Source organism: Petaurus breviceps, unplaced genomic scaffold, assembly GCF_028583685.1.
Source record: "Petaurus breviceps papuanus isolate PSGF00001 unplaced genomic scaffold, PetGlider_PUasm1.0 90822, whole genome shotgun sequence".
In the NCBI taxonomy this organism is placed as follows: Eukaryota; Metazoa; Chordata; class Mammalia; order Diprotodontia; family Petauridae; genus Petaurus; species Petaurus breviceps.
Window position 1 is genome coordinate 6,344,291 of NW_027187351.1, and position 14,602 is coordinate 6,358,892.

At 41.3% G+C, this 14,602-nt stretch overlaps 1 protein-coding gene and 1 long non-coding RNA gene across 2 annotated transcripts in view; one reads left to right on the top strand and one right to left on the bottom strand.

The window, feature by feature from the left end:
• Positions 1-1,000, bottom strand: part of LOC138148014 (uncharacterized) — a 55,544-nt gene extending 54,544 nt beyond the window's left edge. Inside the window, exon 1 of the long non-coding RNA XR_011164960.1 lies at positions 470-1,000. This is a non-coding gene — a long non-coding RNA (uncharacterized lncRNA). The remainder of the gene's footprint in view (positions 1-469) is intronic.
• Positions 1,001-1,107: 107 nt separating this feature from the next.
• The window catches only part of LRRC1 (leucine rich repeat containing 1), a 184,856-nt gene continuing 171,361 nt past the window's right edge, over positions 1,108-14,602 (top strand). Inside the window, exon 1 of the mRNA XM_069070632.1 lies at positions 1,108-1,548. Coding sequence (XP_068926733.1) covers positions 1,390-1,548 — 159 coding nt within the window. The 5' untranslated portion in view covers positions 1,108-1,389. The remainder of the gene's footprint in view (positions 1,549-14,602) is intronic.

Below are 14,602 nucleotides of genomic sequence, written 5' to 3' on the forward strand. Positions count from 1 at the left end.
TCTGATTTATTTCCTTTTCCTAGATGACCACTGTATTCCCTTGAAGCCTACACTTAGGTTCAGGATGGGGGGTGGGGGCAAAGATTTTACAGGTGATTCATTTGGTATTAATGGAAAGAAAAAATAATTGTAAAAATTAGTTATTTTCTCGGTGTAAGGAACTCATTCTTTGAAAACTATCTCCACCAATGCTTTTGGTGATTTGCAACTCATCTGTATATTAGTCTTTATGAGTTGCCTGCGGGCACCGAAAGATTAAATGACTTGCCCAGGGTCACACTGAACTATGTCAGAAGCAGAATTAGAACCTAGGTAGATCAAAGTTCTGCTAAATCGTAACAAACTCCTGTTAAGGGTACCGACAGTGGAGATGCCAACTGTGGAGAGAGGACAGTTGGGAGTTGAACAACGTCCTTCTGTTCGCCACCGTCCACCCCCACTCCCCGACACCCCTTTCCCCCCAGCATACCTCCTAACTATTCTTCCACGTCTGCGGCTGCCCAACTGCACTTGATGCAGCGATAGCATAAGGGTCCCGATGACTGGGTTTGTAGGGGGTGGCACATACAAATCAGAATAAGTCAACAAATTCTTTTCCAGGGCTAAAACGTGCAAGATCTACTTGTCTGGTTCTGCGTAGCTGACCCGGAAGAGAAACTTTTCGGAGGCAGAGAAGGGGTAGAGGGAGCATCTAGGTAAAATCAAATCAACCTCAGTCTACTTTCCTCAGTTGTCCCAGTCCCCATTCACAATGCTCTTTGTCTCTTCGGCTCCCCAACCCCTTGCAGATTCAATCTCCCGCATGGAATCACATCCTTTGCTGAGACGGCTGTACTCAGGAAGGATATAGGGGATCTAGAGTTGGGGTCCCATAGTTTCCTGACCCCTTTCCCCTTTTGGTTACTAGTAAAACCTGGACTATTGGATCTCCCGTGCGTGCAAAACAAACTCCTTGGTGGCTTTCCCTCTGGCGGCAGCGGCAGCTGGGCATGCTCAGTCAGTCCGGGCCGGCTCTGGGGCAAGTAGGAAGCTTTTGCGCGGAGCTGAGCTGGAGGCTGGGTGAAGTGGGAGGGGATAGGGGGCAGGGGGCGGGGGGAGGGTTGGAAGCCGGCTGCAGGCGCCTGAGGTTGCTGGGAGCGCTTCCTGACCTCCCAGCCCCCCTAGTCAGCCGGGACGAAGAAGGAGGGAAAGGAGGAGGACTACTGGGGGAAGAGCCTTCGTGGCCCGGGCTCGCTGAAAGAGCAGCGGCAGTGAGGCAGGCGGAGGGGGCGTCAGGAGCTCGCAAAGCAGACCCGGGAGGCGCGCGCTGCTCGGGACCCGCGGCGGCTTCAGGGCGGCGGCGGCCGCTGCTGCTGCTGCTGCTGCTGCTGTTGTTTCTGCGCTGCTGCGATGTTTCACTGCATCCCCCTGTGGCGGTGTAACCGTCATGTGGAAACCATCGATAAGCGCCACTGCTCCCTGGTCTACGTCCCGGAGGAGATCTACCGCTACACCCGCAGCCTGGAGGAGCTGCTCCTAGACGCCAACCAACTCCGCGAGCTGCCCGAGGTGAGTGTGCCAAGCCCAGGGCGCCCGGGCTCACCTGGGGAAGGCCGGGCAGCAGGCAGGCGCGCGCAGCTCCTGCCGGCTGCTTCCTGGGGAGCGTGCCCAGTTGTGGGGCAGCTCCGCCAGCCTCAGCCCCCTTTCCCCCTGACTGTTCTGGTTACCTTCTTTCCTCCCCACTCCCCCGATTCCTGGGGAATCTGGAGGGACAGGTGCCCCATTGCCTCATTCACCTTATTCCCTCCTCCGTTTCCCCCCCCCCCCCATGTGTTGTGATCACTGAGGGGCACCCACCACAGGGAGAAAAAGTTTAATTTTGTTTTATTGTTTTGTTTTTAAAGGTAGAGACTTGTGCAATTAGAAAACTGCATTGGGCTTGCTATGGGACAGAAATCCAGTGAGTTAGGCTTCTGGACACTCTTTCATCTTGATGAAACTACCCAGTTTCCTATTATGCTCGATTTGGAGTCCAAGCCTTTGGATTTGATTCTGGCTCTGTCATTGAGTACTTGTGTGAACCTGGGGAAGTCATTTCTACTTCGTGGGTCCGCGTTTCCCCTCTGTAAAATTAGGGGGTTGGACTCTAAGTTTCCTTCTCTCTCAAAATCTGTGAGCCTATGAGGAAATGTTTCTTATCACAAACCCACTGGAAAAAGAGTTGTACCTTTCAGGGGCTTCATCTTCGTATGGGTTTCATGGCCATCGGCCAATCCGGAGCTCTCTCAGAGCTTAGCCGGGGCGTGCATACATACCTTCTTGGCAGCTAGGATTCTCCAGGTGGTGAAGAAGTAAAGTCAGCCTACCTATCTGGGCATCTTAATTGGAATGTGTTCTGAGCCTTATCGGCAGGTGGGCTGTGCAAAGGACAGCTGTAGATTGGCGAGTCCTACTGTTGGCTTTGGGTGTAACTGACGTAGTGAAAGATAGTGGAGAGAGAACTGGGTGTGGGGAGTTTGAGGTGTGTTTCCTGGTGTCCACTCTTGAAAAGCTGGATGCCCAGCCCTGCTGCTGGGAGGGTGCACCCTCCTCCCTCTTCCCCTCCTCTGTCCCCCACCTTGCTTCCTCTTCTCTCTTATCACTTCCCTACCTCACCCCCACCCCTTCACATCTACTCCCTAAATAAAAATCAGCAGAGCCTTTACCTGGCCTTCCTTCTTCCTCATCCAGGCTCACGGAGGGCACAATTTTGATATCTAGACTTAATGGATTCTTAGTGATGCATTCATTCTTTCTCAAGTTGTTTGCATCAATGAATCTATCACTCCTCTGCAACCGGAGAGATCAAAAGATACATGCCGATTGTACTTTGATCTGGGAACTGCTGGGTTTCAGAACTCTTAATAACCTCTATGGCCACTTTGGTAGCCAAAATGAAGAATGACCTTCAGAGAAAAATGTCCACCTTTATGGGTGTGTAGGAACTGAATGTTCACTAGGTCTAAAGGTGTGCAGGAAGTGATAGAACTTACTGCCTCAATGACTGTGAATTACTTTTTTTTTTCCAGTCTGGGAAATGTATTACATTATATTCCTGCGCTACTACTAGGGAGGGTTTCTAAAGGTTAATAGGTTGTTGAAATTCAATCACTTGGCCTCTGTTATCATCCCAGATCATCATCACAAAAGGTCAATTTGCTGAAATGAAATGCTGTATGATTTGCCTAAATGTAATCTCCATTATTGACAGTTAAAAAAAAAAACCAGAAAAACTCCAAAATGTATGATTTTTTTTCTTTACCTTTTTTCAAATATTATTCTTCCTGTAGATGTCTTTGGTTTACCCTTTACACAGGAGCTAAAGTTGGAAGGGGCCTTTGAGATCATGTAGTTCAAGCCCCTCATTTTACAGATGAGAAAACTGAAGTCCAAAGAGGTTAATTTATTTACCCAAGGTTACCTATATAGTTGAGTGGTATAGCTGGGATTCAAACTCAGGGATTCCAAGTTCAGTGCTAATCTGTTGTCCCAAGTTACTTTTTCTTCTGGGTCTGGAAATCATGAAGATTTCCTTTAGTTGGGAGTTCAGCAAAGCCCTTCATTTTTTTTTTTTGTTTAAGTTCATTGGCAGAAAAGCCACCTCTTTACTTTTCAAAGGGATTTTCCAAACATATGTTTATCTTTTTGCTTTTGTCTTTGGTTTAAGGTATTAAATGTGCTGTTAATTAGTTGTGGGATCTTTAGGTGAGGTTGCCAGCCGTCAATATAGAAATACGTAACCTAATAACTTTCAGAGACCACAGAAGATGTCATTCATATTGAATAGCAGAGTGAAAACTTGACATCCAAACTGGAAAAGTCTGACAGTTGTGGCAGTATTGGTAGAGCTTCAAGGTTAAATCATAGATCTAGGACTGGAGGGTTCTATTCCAATTTCCTCATTTTACAACTGAGGAACCTGAAGTACAGGGAGGTTGTGACTTTACCAAGGTCACGAAGGTAGTAAGGGGCAGAGGCAGGATTGTAACCCATACCCTCAGAGACTTTGGAGCTAATATTCTTTGCACTGGACCAAGATCATCTATTCCTCTTGGCTTCTGTAATTGTTTACTACCTTGTTGTGTAAACTTTTATGAACTTTTCTGAATACTTTTTTTTAAAAAAGAAAATTATGGTTTTAAGTTTGGTGGAAATGACAGGTATTTCTGTTGACACTAAATGGAAATTTTTCAGTAGCCCAAAATGTAGTATAAAGAGATTGTGTCAAGGGAAGCAAATGAACAAGAAGTCCTTTCAGAGGCATTTCTTCCTAAGGTTAACCATTGCTCTAACTGTGCTTGTCAGAATTCAGTTTAAAACATTTGAACTCACTGTGCTTATTATTTTGAGTTACTTCTTGACTCCTGGACTTGGTTATCCCTAGGAGTAGTGTCTGCTTTTGATATCAGTCATGAAACATTCTTAACTCCTTGAACAGAACATCTTTGTCATCTCTAAGAGTTGTAAGGACCCTTGAAATCATCCACCTACTAGATCTGGATCTTCTAGCAGAATAAAAAAGCTTTACCTGGTAGATGTCTAAATCACTTGTCTCTTTCCTTTTCCCTCCCTTCTTGAAATCTACTTTCCCCATCTCCTTCTTAGAGACTTTCTCTCTCAGTATGGCTCCTCCCACTACACATGGATTTTTTTTGGAGACTAAAGGTATCTGCTTCCCAAAGAAGAATGGAGAATTCTGATCTAATCAAATCTTATTTTTCAGGAAAGGATACTGAGGCTCAGGCAGATAGGTTTAAAGGCCTCCGTTTACTGAGAGAATAAAGAGTATAATTCTATGTTATTAATGCACTTAGTCTGCCACAGTGGATAAAGTGCTGGGCTGTCTGGCTTGGAGTTAGGAAGGCCTGGTTCAAATTCTGCCTCTGATACTTTTATAATTGTTGCTTGCTGCTTGTCCTTCGCTCTGAAAGAGGACCATGACATCAGGGAGGTGATGCCATGGCATGCAAGTGAATTGAATTTAAATGAGGGAGGGCTGTGCAAAGCCTCACTTTCTTCTAGAGCCATCTGGGTCCAGTGGCAAGATGTACATCTGGATACCTGGAGATGGCCCTGGATGCAACAGGAGGGAGATCTTGGTGTTTTGTTTTTTAAAGCTAAGGTCTTTAACTGGTCTCAGTTTGACTAAGGAAATGCCCAATCAGTGATTAAGGCTACATAAAAAATCAGGCGGAGGGAGACTCTTTTACCTAATTAAAAAAAAAAAATCAGTCTAGGAGGGGAAAACCCTCTGGGTTTTTGACCAAAAGGTAACAATTGCTATTTATAGTCATTCTGAGCCAATCTGGGTCCAAACTGTGACCCAGTAAGGGCTTGGTGTGGGACTGAAGTGATTTTGGGTTAAGGCTGGTCTTTAAGAGAAAAACAAACAAACAAACAGAAAACTGTGTAACCCTAGGCAAATCACTCAACCCCATGTGCTTCTGGAAATAAATTTCCAAGGACTGGTGCAGTAGATAGTTGGATAGGAAGCTGAATTTAGAGCAAGAAGGTTTGGGTTCAAATTGTGACTCTGCCATCCCCCATCACAAATAAAAAATTATATGCACATTTAAGGGTGTGTATGTTTGCATACATACATACATACACTTATGTACATATGCATAAATGTACATAGACACATGAACATACATTTCTCTTTTTTTCTCTGACTTTGCAAAAGTCACTTGACTTCTCTGTGCCTTAGTTTCCTCATCTGTAAAATAAGATACTTGGATTAAATGCCCTCTAAGATCTTTTCCTTTCCTAAATGAAGTTGGACAAATATGACCTCTGAAGACTCTTCCAACTTTAAATCTATGATGATCCTAAGATCTCTAACCTTCACCCGCTTCCTCTCATCCAGTCTCAGTTCACTTTTATTAGGTAATTTCTCTAAACCTATTTCTGGACTGCGAAGCACTCTTTCAGGAAGATGCAGAACCTCATGGCTTGGTCTCATGAGATGAATATTATTTAGCTCCAACATGGTCCTTTTTGCTGCTTTTCATTCCTTTTTTCATCTCTCATCAGTTCTCTAGCACAGCAGTCCTTTCAGACCTTAGGTCTTCTTCGACCTATAAGACCTTTGCCCATCCCTTGTCCTCAGAGGATGGACTCAGATCCCGTTTTACTAAAAGATGGAGATAGTTGGGGTGATCTGTTCAAGAATCCCTGTTTTCTCCTCAACACGCCACTTCCTGTGCATTTATTTTACTGCTGCTTTTCTTTTATATTCCATCTGCTTCTCCCAGCTCACAGTTTAGCAATCAAGTGGGCGCAGCGTATGCAGTATTCCTTATAGGTAGTTAGTCTGTCCCCTCTAGAAGGCAGCTAGGTGGTGAAGTGCTAAGCCTTGAGTCAGGAAGACTCATCTCTGAGTTCAGACATTTAATTATCTGTGTGACACTGGGCAAGTCACTTCACCCGATTTGCCTCAGTTCCTCATCTGTAAAATGAGCTGGAGAAGAAAATGGCAAACCACTCCATTTATCTCTGCCAAGAAAACCCCAAATGGGTCATGAATGAACAGCAATAGCACCTTTAGAATATGGAGATACGTTATATCATTTGTCTATGGAATTATAATTGGCCACTAAATTAATTTAAATCAGGTTTTCTTAACCTGGGGTCCATAGACCCTTATTGGTCTGTGGATAAATTTCAGGGGGTCTTTAAACTTGGATGAGAACAAAAATGACATCTTCATTTTTGTTACCATTTGGATTCCTTTGAAATCCTGTGTATTTTATGCCTTTAAAAACATTATTCAGAGATATAGTTGATTTTACCAGACTGGCAAGAGAATCCCAAATAATACCCCAAACACTGCCCCCCCCCCCAAAAAAAAACCCCAAAGGTTACAAACTCCTAATTTAAATGTTTAGGGTTTTTTTTTTTTTTGCATGGTTTTTAGCACAGGATTGAGAGTAAGAGGACCTGATTATGAACCTTTGTGTGCCACTTATTCTCTGTGTAACAGTGGACAAATTATTGCATCTCAGAAAATGAGGGAGTTGAATTTATGTTTTTCAGCTCTCGCTCATGATCTTACCATTATTTAGATCATTAGACATTTTGTTCTCTTGGATTTACTTATTTTGCTTTGTATCACTTCATATGCGTTTTCAAATTTATTTGAATTTCTCATATGCGTTTCAAGTGATAGGAAGAAGTTTTAGACCTGTGATTTCACTGCTATGGAAAACTCAGATGAAGAAACTCGTTCTACTAATGCAGGTCAGGACTTTTAATGATTTATTGGGTAGAGTGCTTTAGAATCAGAAAGACATGAGTTCAAATCTTGCCTCAGAAATTGGCTGTATGTCCTTGGGCAAGTCATTTAAATTCTCTTAGCCTTAGTTACCTCATCTATAAAATGAGGATAATAACACTACCTATCTCTCTCTCATGGATTTTGTGAAGATCTAATGAGATAATATGTAAAGAGCTCTGAAAACCTAAATCACTAATGGAATGCTAGTTATTATTACTATATTATTATGTCTGCAAATTTCTTTGAATTTCTCATACTTGTCATTTCTTATGGTATAATAATCTACTACATTTATGTAACAAATTTTTGACTGTTCTTCAAATGATGGGCACCTAACTTTTCTCCAAGTTTTTTATAATCACAAAGAATTATGCTTTAATTATTTTGAAACAGGAGATCTTTCTTCTGACCTTGTCTCCTTAGAGTATATGTCTAGTAGTGGTTATGCTGAGTCAGAGTTGGAACACCATACCCAGTTTTTTCTCATAATGTCAAATTGTCGACCAAAATAGCTGGGCCACTTAGCTCAATCAGCTGTATGTTTTTTCTAGGTATTTGTCCCTTAAACACTGACTATTTCAGTCCATCACCTTTGACAGTTTGATGAGAGTTTTTTATTCGTATTTTTCTTCTTTTCTCTAAATGCATTTTCTTTCTTTTTTTTTTTTTTAACCTGGAGATTATATTGTTTTTGTTTTTTGGAGGGGGGAAAGCAGGGCAATTGGGGTTAAGTGACTTGCTCAAGGTCACACAGCTAGTTAAGTGTTAAGTGTCTGAGGCTGGATTTGAACTCAGGTCCTCCTAATTTCAGGGCCAGTACTCCATTCACTGCGCCACCTAGCCACCCCTAAATGTATTTTTTCTTTATAAAATCATAGTAGTTAGTTTTGGGAAGGGCCCTGAAGGTTATTGAATCCAACCTTCTTTGCAGTGTAGTCCTCCAGTCTCAGAGATAGTGATTTACTTTCTCTTTTCTAAAACTAACCTGTAACCTGTTGCTTGAAGCCAATTCTTTCTCACTTTTTGAATCTATGACAGCTATCTATTCCCATCTTCTCTAGCACTTTAGTTTCCAATTTGTGTCAGTTCCTTCTCATTTGCCTTTACATAGTCAAGTAATTAAAAAAAAAAAGCAGAGTAATTCAGCAAACATTAGGCCCATATTTTCTGCAATGCAAAAATCTCTTTGGCTCCGATTTGCCCCCTTCCAAGTATTCTTAAATTTCCATATGATTTTTACTCTTCATTGCCATACTTTGAATCTTCCCTCCCACCGCCTTCCCCTTTACTTCCTACTCTTAATCCCTTCCTAATTTTGCAATTTGGCTGCCAATGCAGCAACTATACTTAGAAACTATGCTTGCTACAGTTATTAAATGGCTTCCCCTTTGCCAAATCCAGGCTCCATTCTTTTGCCATCTTTCTTCTTGACTTTTTCTCTTTTGAGACTGTTGAATACATTCTTCTCAAAATGTTCTCCTTTGGCTTCTGTGATACCACGATCACCTGGAAGTACTTTAATTTCTTTTTCTTTTTTTTAATCTATTTTTTTTGGAGGGGGAAGGCAAGGCAATTGGGGTTGTGACTTGCCCAAGGTCACACAGTTAGTAAGTGTGTCAGGTGTCTGAGGTGGGATTTGAACTCAGGTCCTCCTGACTCCAGGGCCAGAGCTCTATTCACTACACCACCTAGTTGCCCCCTCTTTAATTTCTTTAAGTCTCAATTTCTTAATCTGTAAAATAGGAGTAACAGAACCTGCCACTGGGTGCTTCCCAAGTTTATTATGAAGATCAAATGAGATAATGAACAAAAGAGTGCTTTTATGTGTTATATGAATAAATAGTGGTTTTATTATTGTTATTATTATTTCCTCCACATTTCTGGCTCCTGTCTCACTGGCCCTATCTTCCTTCCTCTTCCGAATGTGCATCCTTCCACATTCTGTTCTTAGCTCCCTGACCTCTTTCAAGAGGTACACACTCAATCTTAAAGCTTCATGTAGCTATGACTAATAATAATGACCCTGGTACTTACTAGTCATGTGACTTTGGGTAAGTCAGCTTTCTTCTTTGATCCCCCATTTATAAAAAGGGGATAGTAATACTTCCAATATCTGCTTCCCTGAGGGAAAGTGCTTTGTAAGACTTGAAACCTATATAAATGCTGCTGTTATTCATTGCTTTGACTTTGTCCTGGCTAATTCTCCTAAAATACTATTTCCATCCTGTGACTTCCTTGATCTGGAATCTACATTTGGCTCTCACTTGTCTTCTGCAGTATCTGAACTTCTTTGGCCGGCTTTTAGTCATTCAATAATTTGGCCTCACCTTGGATTATTTCCTACTTTTTTCCAGTGAAAAGCCTAGTGTATATATAGTTAGTTGTGTGGTTACGTTGTGTCATCTCACAGTTCCCCCCACAGGCCCAACTCAAGCATGATGTCTTTGACTTTCTTCAGTGCCTAGCACATACTAGGTCCTTAATTAATGCTTATAGATTAGTCTTGAGAAGTTGCATTGAACTCCAGCCCCCACTGATTTCTCCCTCTTCTGAATGCCTACTGTGTGCCTAGTTGGCATCACGTTTTTACCACTTCATTTTTCTAAATATGCCTTAATTTTGTTTCCTAAGCTCCTTGATGACAGGTCACATCTATGTCTTAAGCTTTATTTATATTTTCCATGACATAGGATTCTAGAATTTTAGAGTTAGAAGGGGTGCAGCCCCTTCATTTTATAGAAGTTGAAATCTAGGCCCAGAAAGATGATAGGAATTGATTAACGTCGTTGCTGTTATTGTTGTGGTTTGTCCTTCTTTCTCAAAGAGGACCATAACATCAGGGAGGTGATGACATGACATGCAAGTGAATTGGATTTAAGTGAGGGAGGGCTGTGCAAAGTCACCAGCCTCACATTCTCCTCTGGAGCAATCTGGGTCCAGTGGCAAGATATAGATCAGGACTAGTTGATTAATATTACACAGTTTATTGGTACTAGAGCCAAGGCTTAAATCCAGGTCTCCTTGCTCTTGGGCCTGTGATCTTTCCATTATGTTACTTTTTTCATGGAATCAGCCTATCTTAGACATGCAATAAAAGTCATAGATAGATTGTGACTTGTGTGACAAAGTACAAAGGCCTTTTACCTTTTGTCTGTAGACATAAATTTCCTGGTACTGGAGTAAATTCCTACTTATATGTCCACTGAAGCATAGGGGTTTTGTTTAACACAGAATTTTTGTGCTTTCCTACTTATATTTCTGCTGAAAATGGGAATTATTTAGTTCATTGAACTTCTATTTCAATTCAGTTAAATCCCCCACTGTGTCCTACACTTTTGCATCACTTTGTAAGACTTGTACAACATTTTTCTCATAACAGATCTGTGATGTATTGCACATTATATCCATTTTATATCTTATTTTCATATTTGTTATTTATTTATTTATTTATATTTACATTTTATTCAGTCCAGCTATGTGAGCTGGGGTATCAGAGCCAGGATATGAGCATAGGTCTTTTGACTTCAGATCTAAGTGCTCTTCCCACCACACTTAGGTAAAAGCTGTTACCTGAGAGAAATGATAGAGACATCCACATAGAGGGCTTGCAAGATTTGAGAACAGGAAGAACTTTAAAAGACTGGTCCAACATTCTGCCTAATGAAAGGGAGAATGAATGAATGAAGCATTTGTTAAATGCTTTCTGTTGTGCAAAGCATGGTGCTCTGGGAAACGAATAGAAAATAAGACAGGCCTTGCCCATTAGGAGCTCACATTCTAATTAAGTATATAACACAAATGGAAAGTTTTGGCTTCAAGTCAGATGGAAAGGGCCTGTTTGGTCCTTGAGGTGCAGTAGCAAAGCAGGTGGTAATAATGCCTCTTTTTTGATGCCATTTCCAGTGATAAAATCACGTCCAGTGATAAAATCTGGTGCTGAACCATTTGATGCTACCAAGAACTCAACAGGAGCAGTTTCCAGGGTACATCTAATGCAAAAATCATTTCTCAGATACAGAGTGTTTTGAGTTCTTCCCTTACCTAGCATAAATATTGTCACTCCACTTGTGAGTGTTCAGTCACAGTGGGGCTGGTGATATTGTGAACCTTTTTTTTTTTTCTTCTTGAGAATATGTAATTGTGAAAGTATGTTGTGTGTGTGTCCTATACTATGAACTCAGGTTTCATATGTCTTACTGATAGTTAAGAAATTTCATACTTGATGGAAGTGTTTTTTGTAATGGAATGACTTGGAAATAAACTGATTAGTAGAATTCCTTGGGAAAAAAGTCCACAGCTCTGACATGTTAATGCAACAATAAGATTAATAACAGTTCTAGAATTGATAATGACCAAATAATGGTCTTAAAATGATTTTTTAAAAAGAGGCTTGGTTTTCACTGTTTGTATTTTATGGGTGATGAAGAACTTTCTTCATAACAAGCCCTCCCTCCCCTCAAACCTCCCAGGTATAAGTTGCCTTTGTAACTATAATCAGGTTGTCTGCTCTTTTGTGTGAAAACAATTCTATTAAAAAAGCCGTGGTGTCATTATTAACATTGAAGATAATATACTAAGAATAGTAAGCAACTGTCTCTGGAGAGGATGCCTTTAAAAATGATCTTTTAAGGCAAATTTTTATTTTGAAGGGCTACATTATTTTTTTTAAAGCAATCGGGGTTAAGTAACTTGCTCAAGGTTACACAGCCAGTTATTTCTGGGTGCCCGCATTCGATCCCCAGGTCATCCCAACACTGGAGCCGGTGCTCTTACTTGCTGTGCTACCTGGCCGCCCCTAGGGCTACATTATTTGTTTGAAGGTTTACTTAGAGCAGTGCCATGGCATCAACAGAATTTGTAAGATACTCCTTGTAATTATGACCAGAGTAAATCTTTTCCTTCAGCTCAGTGGATCTATAAAGTAACTTGAGAGGTTTTAGGTCTCACCAGACTAAGAAGTAGCAAGCCCAATATGTCCTGTACTCATCTCACACTCAATATATCTTAAACAGTCATCTTCCCTTTAATCTTAACCCTTCCAAATTTGTTTGTTATTGTCTTAAGAGCACCATTATCCTTTTAATCATCTAGGTTCATAATCTTGATGTTGTCTTTGTCTGACTCAGTACCCTTCCTCACCCCATAGATCCAGTCAGTTATCAAATCATGTTTTGCAGTCACCAGGACGTCTTTTTCATATTACCCCTTCTCTTTACACACACAACCATTACTCTAGTTCATGCCTTCATTTCCTTTTGCCTGGGCTATTGTGATCACTTCCTAATTGACTTTATTGACTCTCTCCCTTCACTAATTCACCCCTAACACAGGCACCAGAGTTATTTTCCTAAAACATGGGTTTGACCATCTTATTCCCTTGTTCAATAAACTCCTTGCTATAAAGGCTCAAATATGAACTCCTCTGTTTTTTTTTTAAAGGTTTTCACAAACTGGTCCCATCTTACTTTTAGTTCAGCCCTACTTGCTGATACTGGCATATGATATTCCCTGCTGTCCTTGTGCTATTGAACTGACTCTTCACCAAGCTGGTAATACTCTTCCTCTTTCCTTCTGCCTCTTGGGATTCCTTTCAAGAGCTAACTCAGGAGACTTCTGCAGGAAGACTTTCTTGATCTCTTGCTAGTGTCTTTCTTTCCAAGGTTAGCTTGTATCCAATTTGTATACGTTTGGGTATACCTAACCTATACACATTTACGTATATGATGGCTCCCTTGTTAGAATGCAAGCCCTTTGAGGGCAGAGACTTTCACTTTTGTACTTGGCATATTGTAAGTACTTAATAAATGTTTGATGGATTATTGTCTACCCAAAGAGCCCTTGAAAAAAATCAACTCCGCCTCAATTCATAAAATCAGCATCTTCAAGCTGGAAGGACTAATCTAGTGATCTGAAACTCATATTGCATTTTTAAGTTTATAGGAATCCCTATTTTTATTATAATTATCTGAATCTTTGTTCCTCTTTGTAAATTGGGAGGCAGCATGGTACAGGGGCAGCTAAGTGGCTTAGTGAATAAAGTACCTAACCTGGAGTCGGGAAGATTCATCTTCCTGAGTTCAAATCTGTCCTCAGACACATACTAGTTGTGTGACCCTGGGCAAGTCACTTCATCTTCTTTGCTTCTGTTTTCTCACCTGTAAATTGAGCTGGAGAAGGAAATGGCAAACCACTAGAGAATCTTTTTTTTTTAAAGCAATCGGGGTTAAGTAACTTGCTCAAGGTTACACGGCCAGTTATTTCTGGGTGTTGTGCTAAGTATCTGAGCCCGGATTTGATCCCCAGGTCATCCCAACACTGGAGCCAGTGCTCTTACTCGCTGAGCCACCTGGCTGCCCCTAAGCAATTGGGGTTAAGTAACTTGCTCAAGGTTACACGGCCAGGTGTTTCTGGGTGGGTGCTAAGTGTCTGAGCCCAGGATTCGATCCCCAGGTCATCCCAACACTGGAGCCGGTGCTCTTACTCGCTGTGCTACCTGGCCGCCCCCACTCGAGATTCTTTGCCAAGACAACACCAAACAAGGTCATGAAGAGTTGGACATGATTGAAAAATGACTGACAACCACCACTAAAACAAAAATGGTACAGGGCAAAGAGTTACAGGATTTGCAATCAGAGGATCTGGGTTCAAATTATGACTCTACCAAATGGGAAAATCACTGAACCTCTCTGGATCTCTTCTGTGGAATGAGGGGGTTGGATTAGGTGACCTTTAGGGTTGTGTCCAGCTCAATGAGTCTAGGTTTCTAAATGCCTTTGAGTAAAGTTGTATTCAACCTGATTCTATTCCTAAATGGAATTGAAAACCCTTGTTCCTAGTGTAGATGAAGGTACCAACGCCCAGATAAGTAAGGTGGCTTGCTGATGATCACATGTTTAATGTACTTTCACCTGGATAATGAGGAATAGTGTTTTTTTTTGTTTGAAGGAAGTTATGAGAAGTAATGAAATAATGGGCTAAACTTTGATAAGTGAGGCTTCAGAATGCACTCGTGGAGGAGCATTAAGTAGGGTAGTACTTATTGGACAAGAACTGTAATTTAGTACTGTAAATGTTACTTTGGGAGATTTAGCCTGTTTGTGTGGGTATTTTGGTAAATTGCTTTGAGCTCCTTGTGTGTAATAAGGAATTATTATTGTTAACTTTTTGGACTTCCATCATTTAAATATATTTCCCTATCAAGGCTTTCAACTATGATGTAGATTCCAAGGGGTTTGATTTTGCTGAAATGAGATTTATTTTTGAGAGAGAGAGAGAGAATGAGAGGGAGGGAGGGAGGGAGGGAGGGAG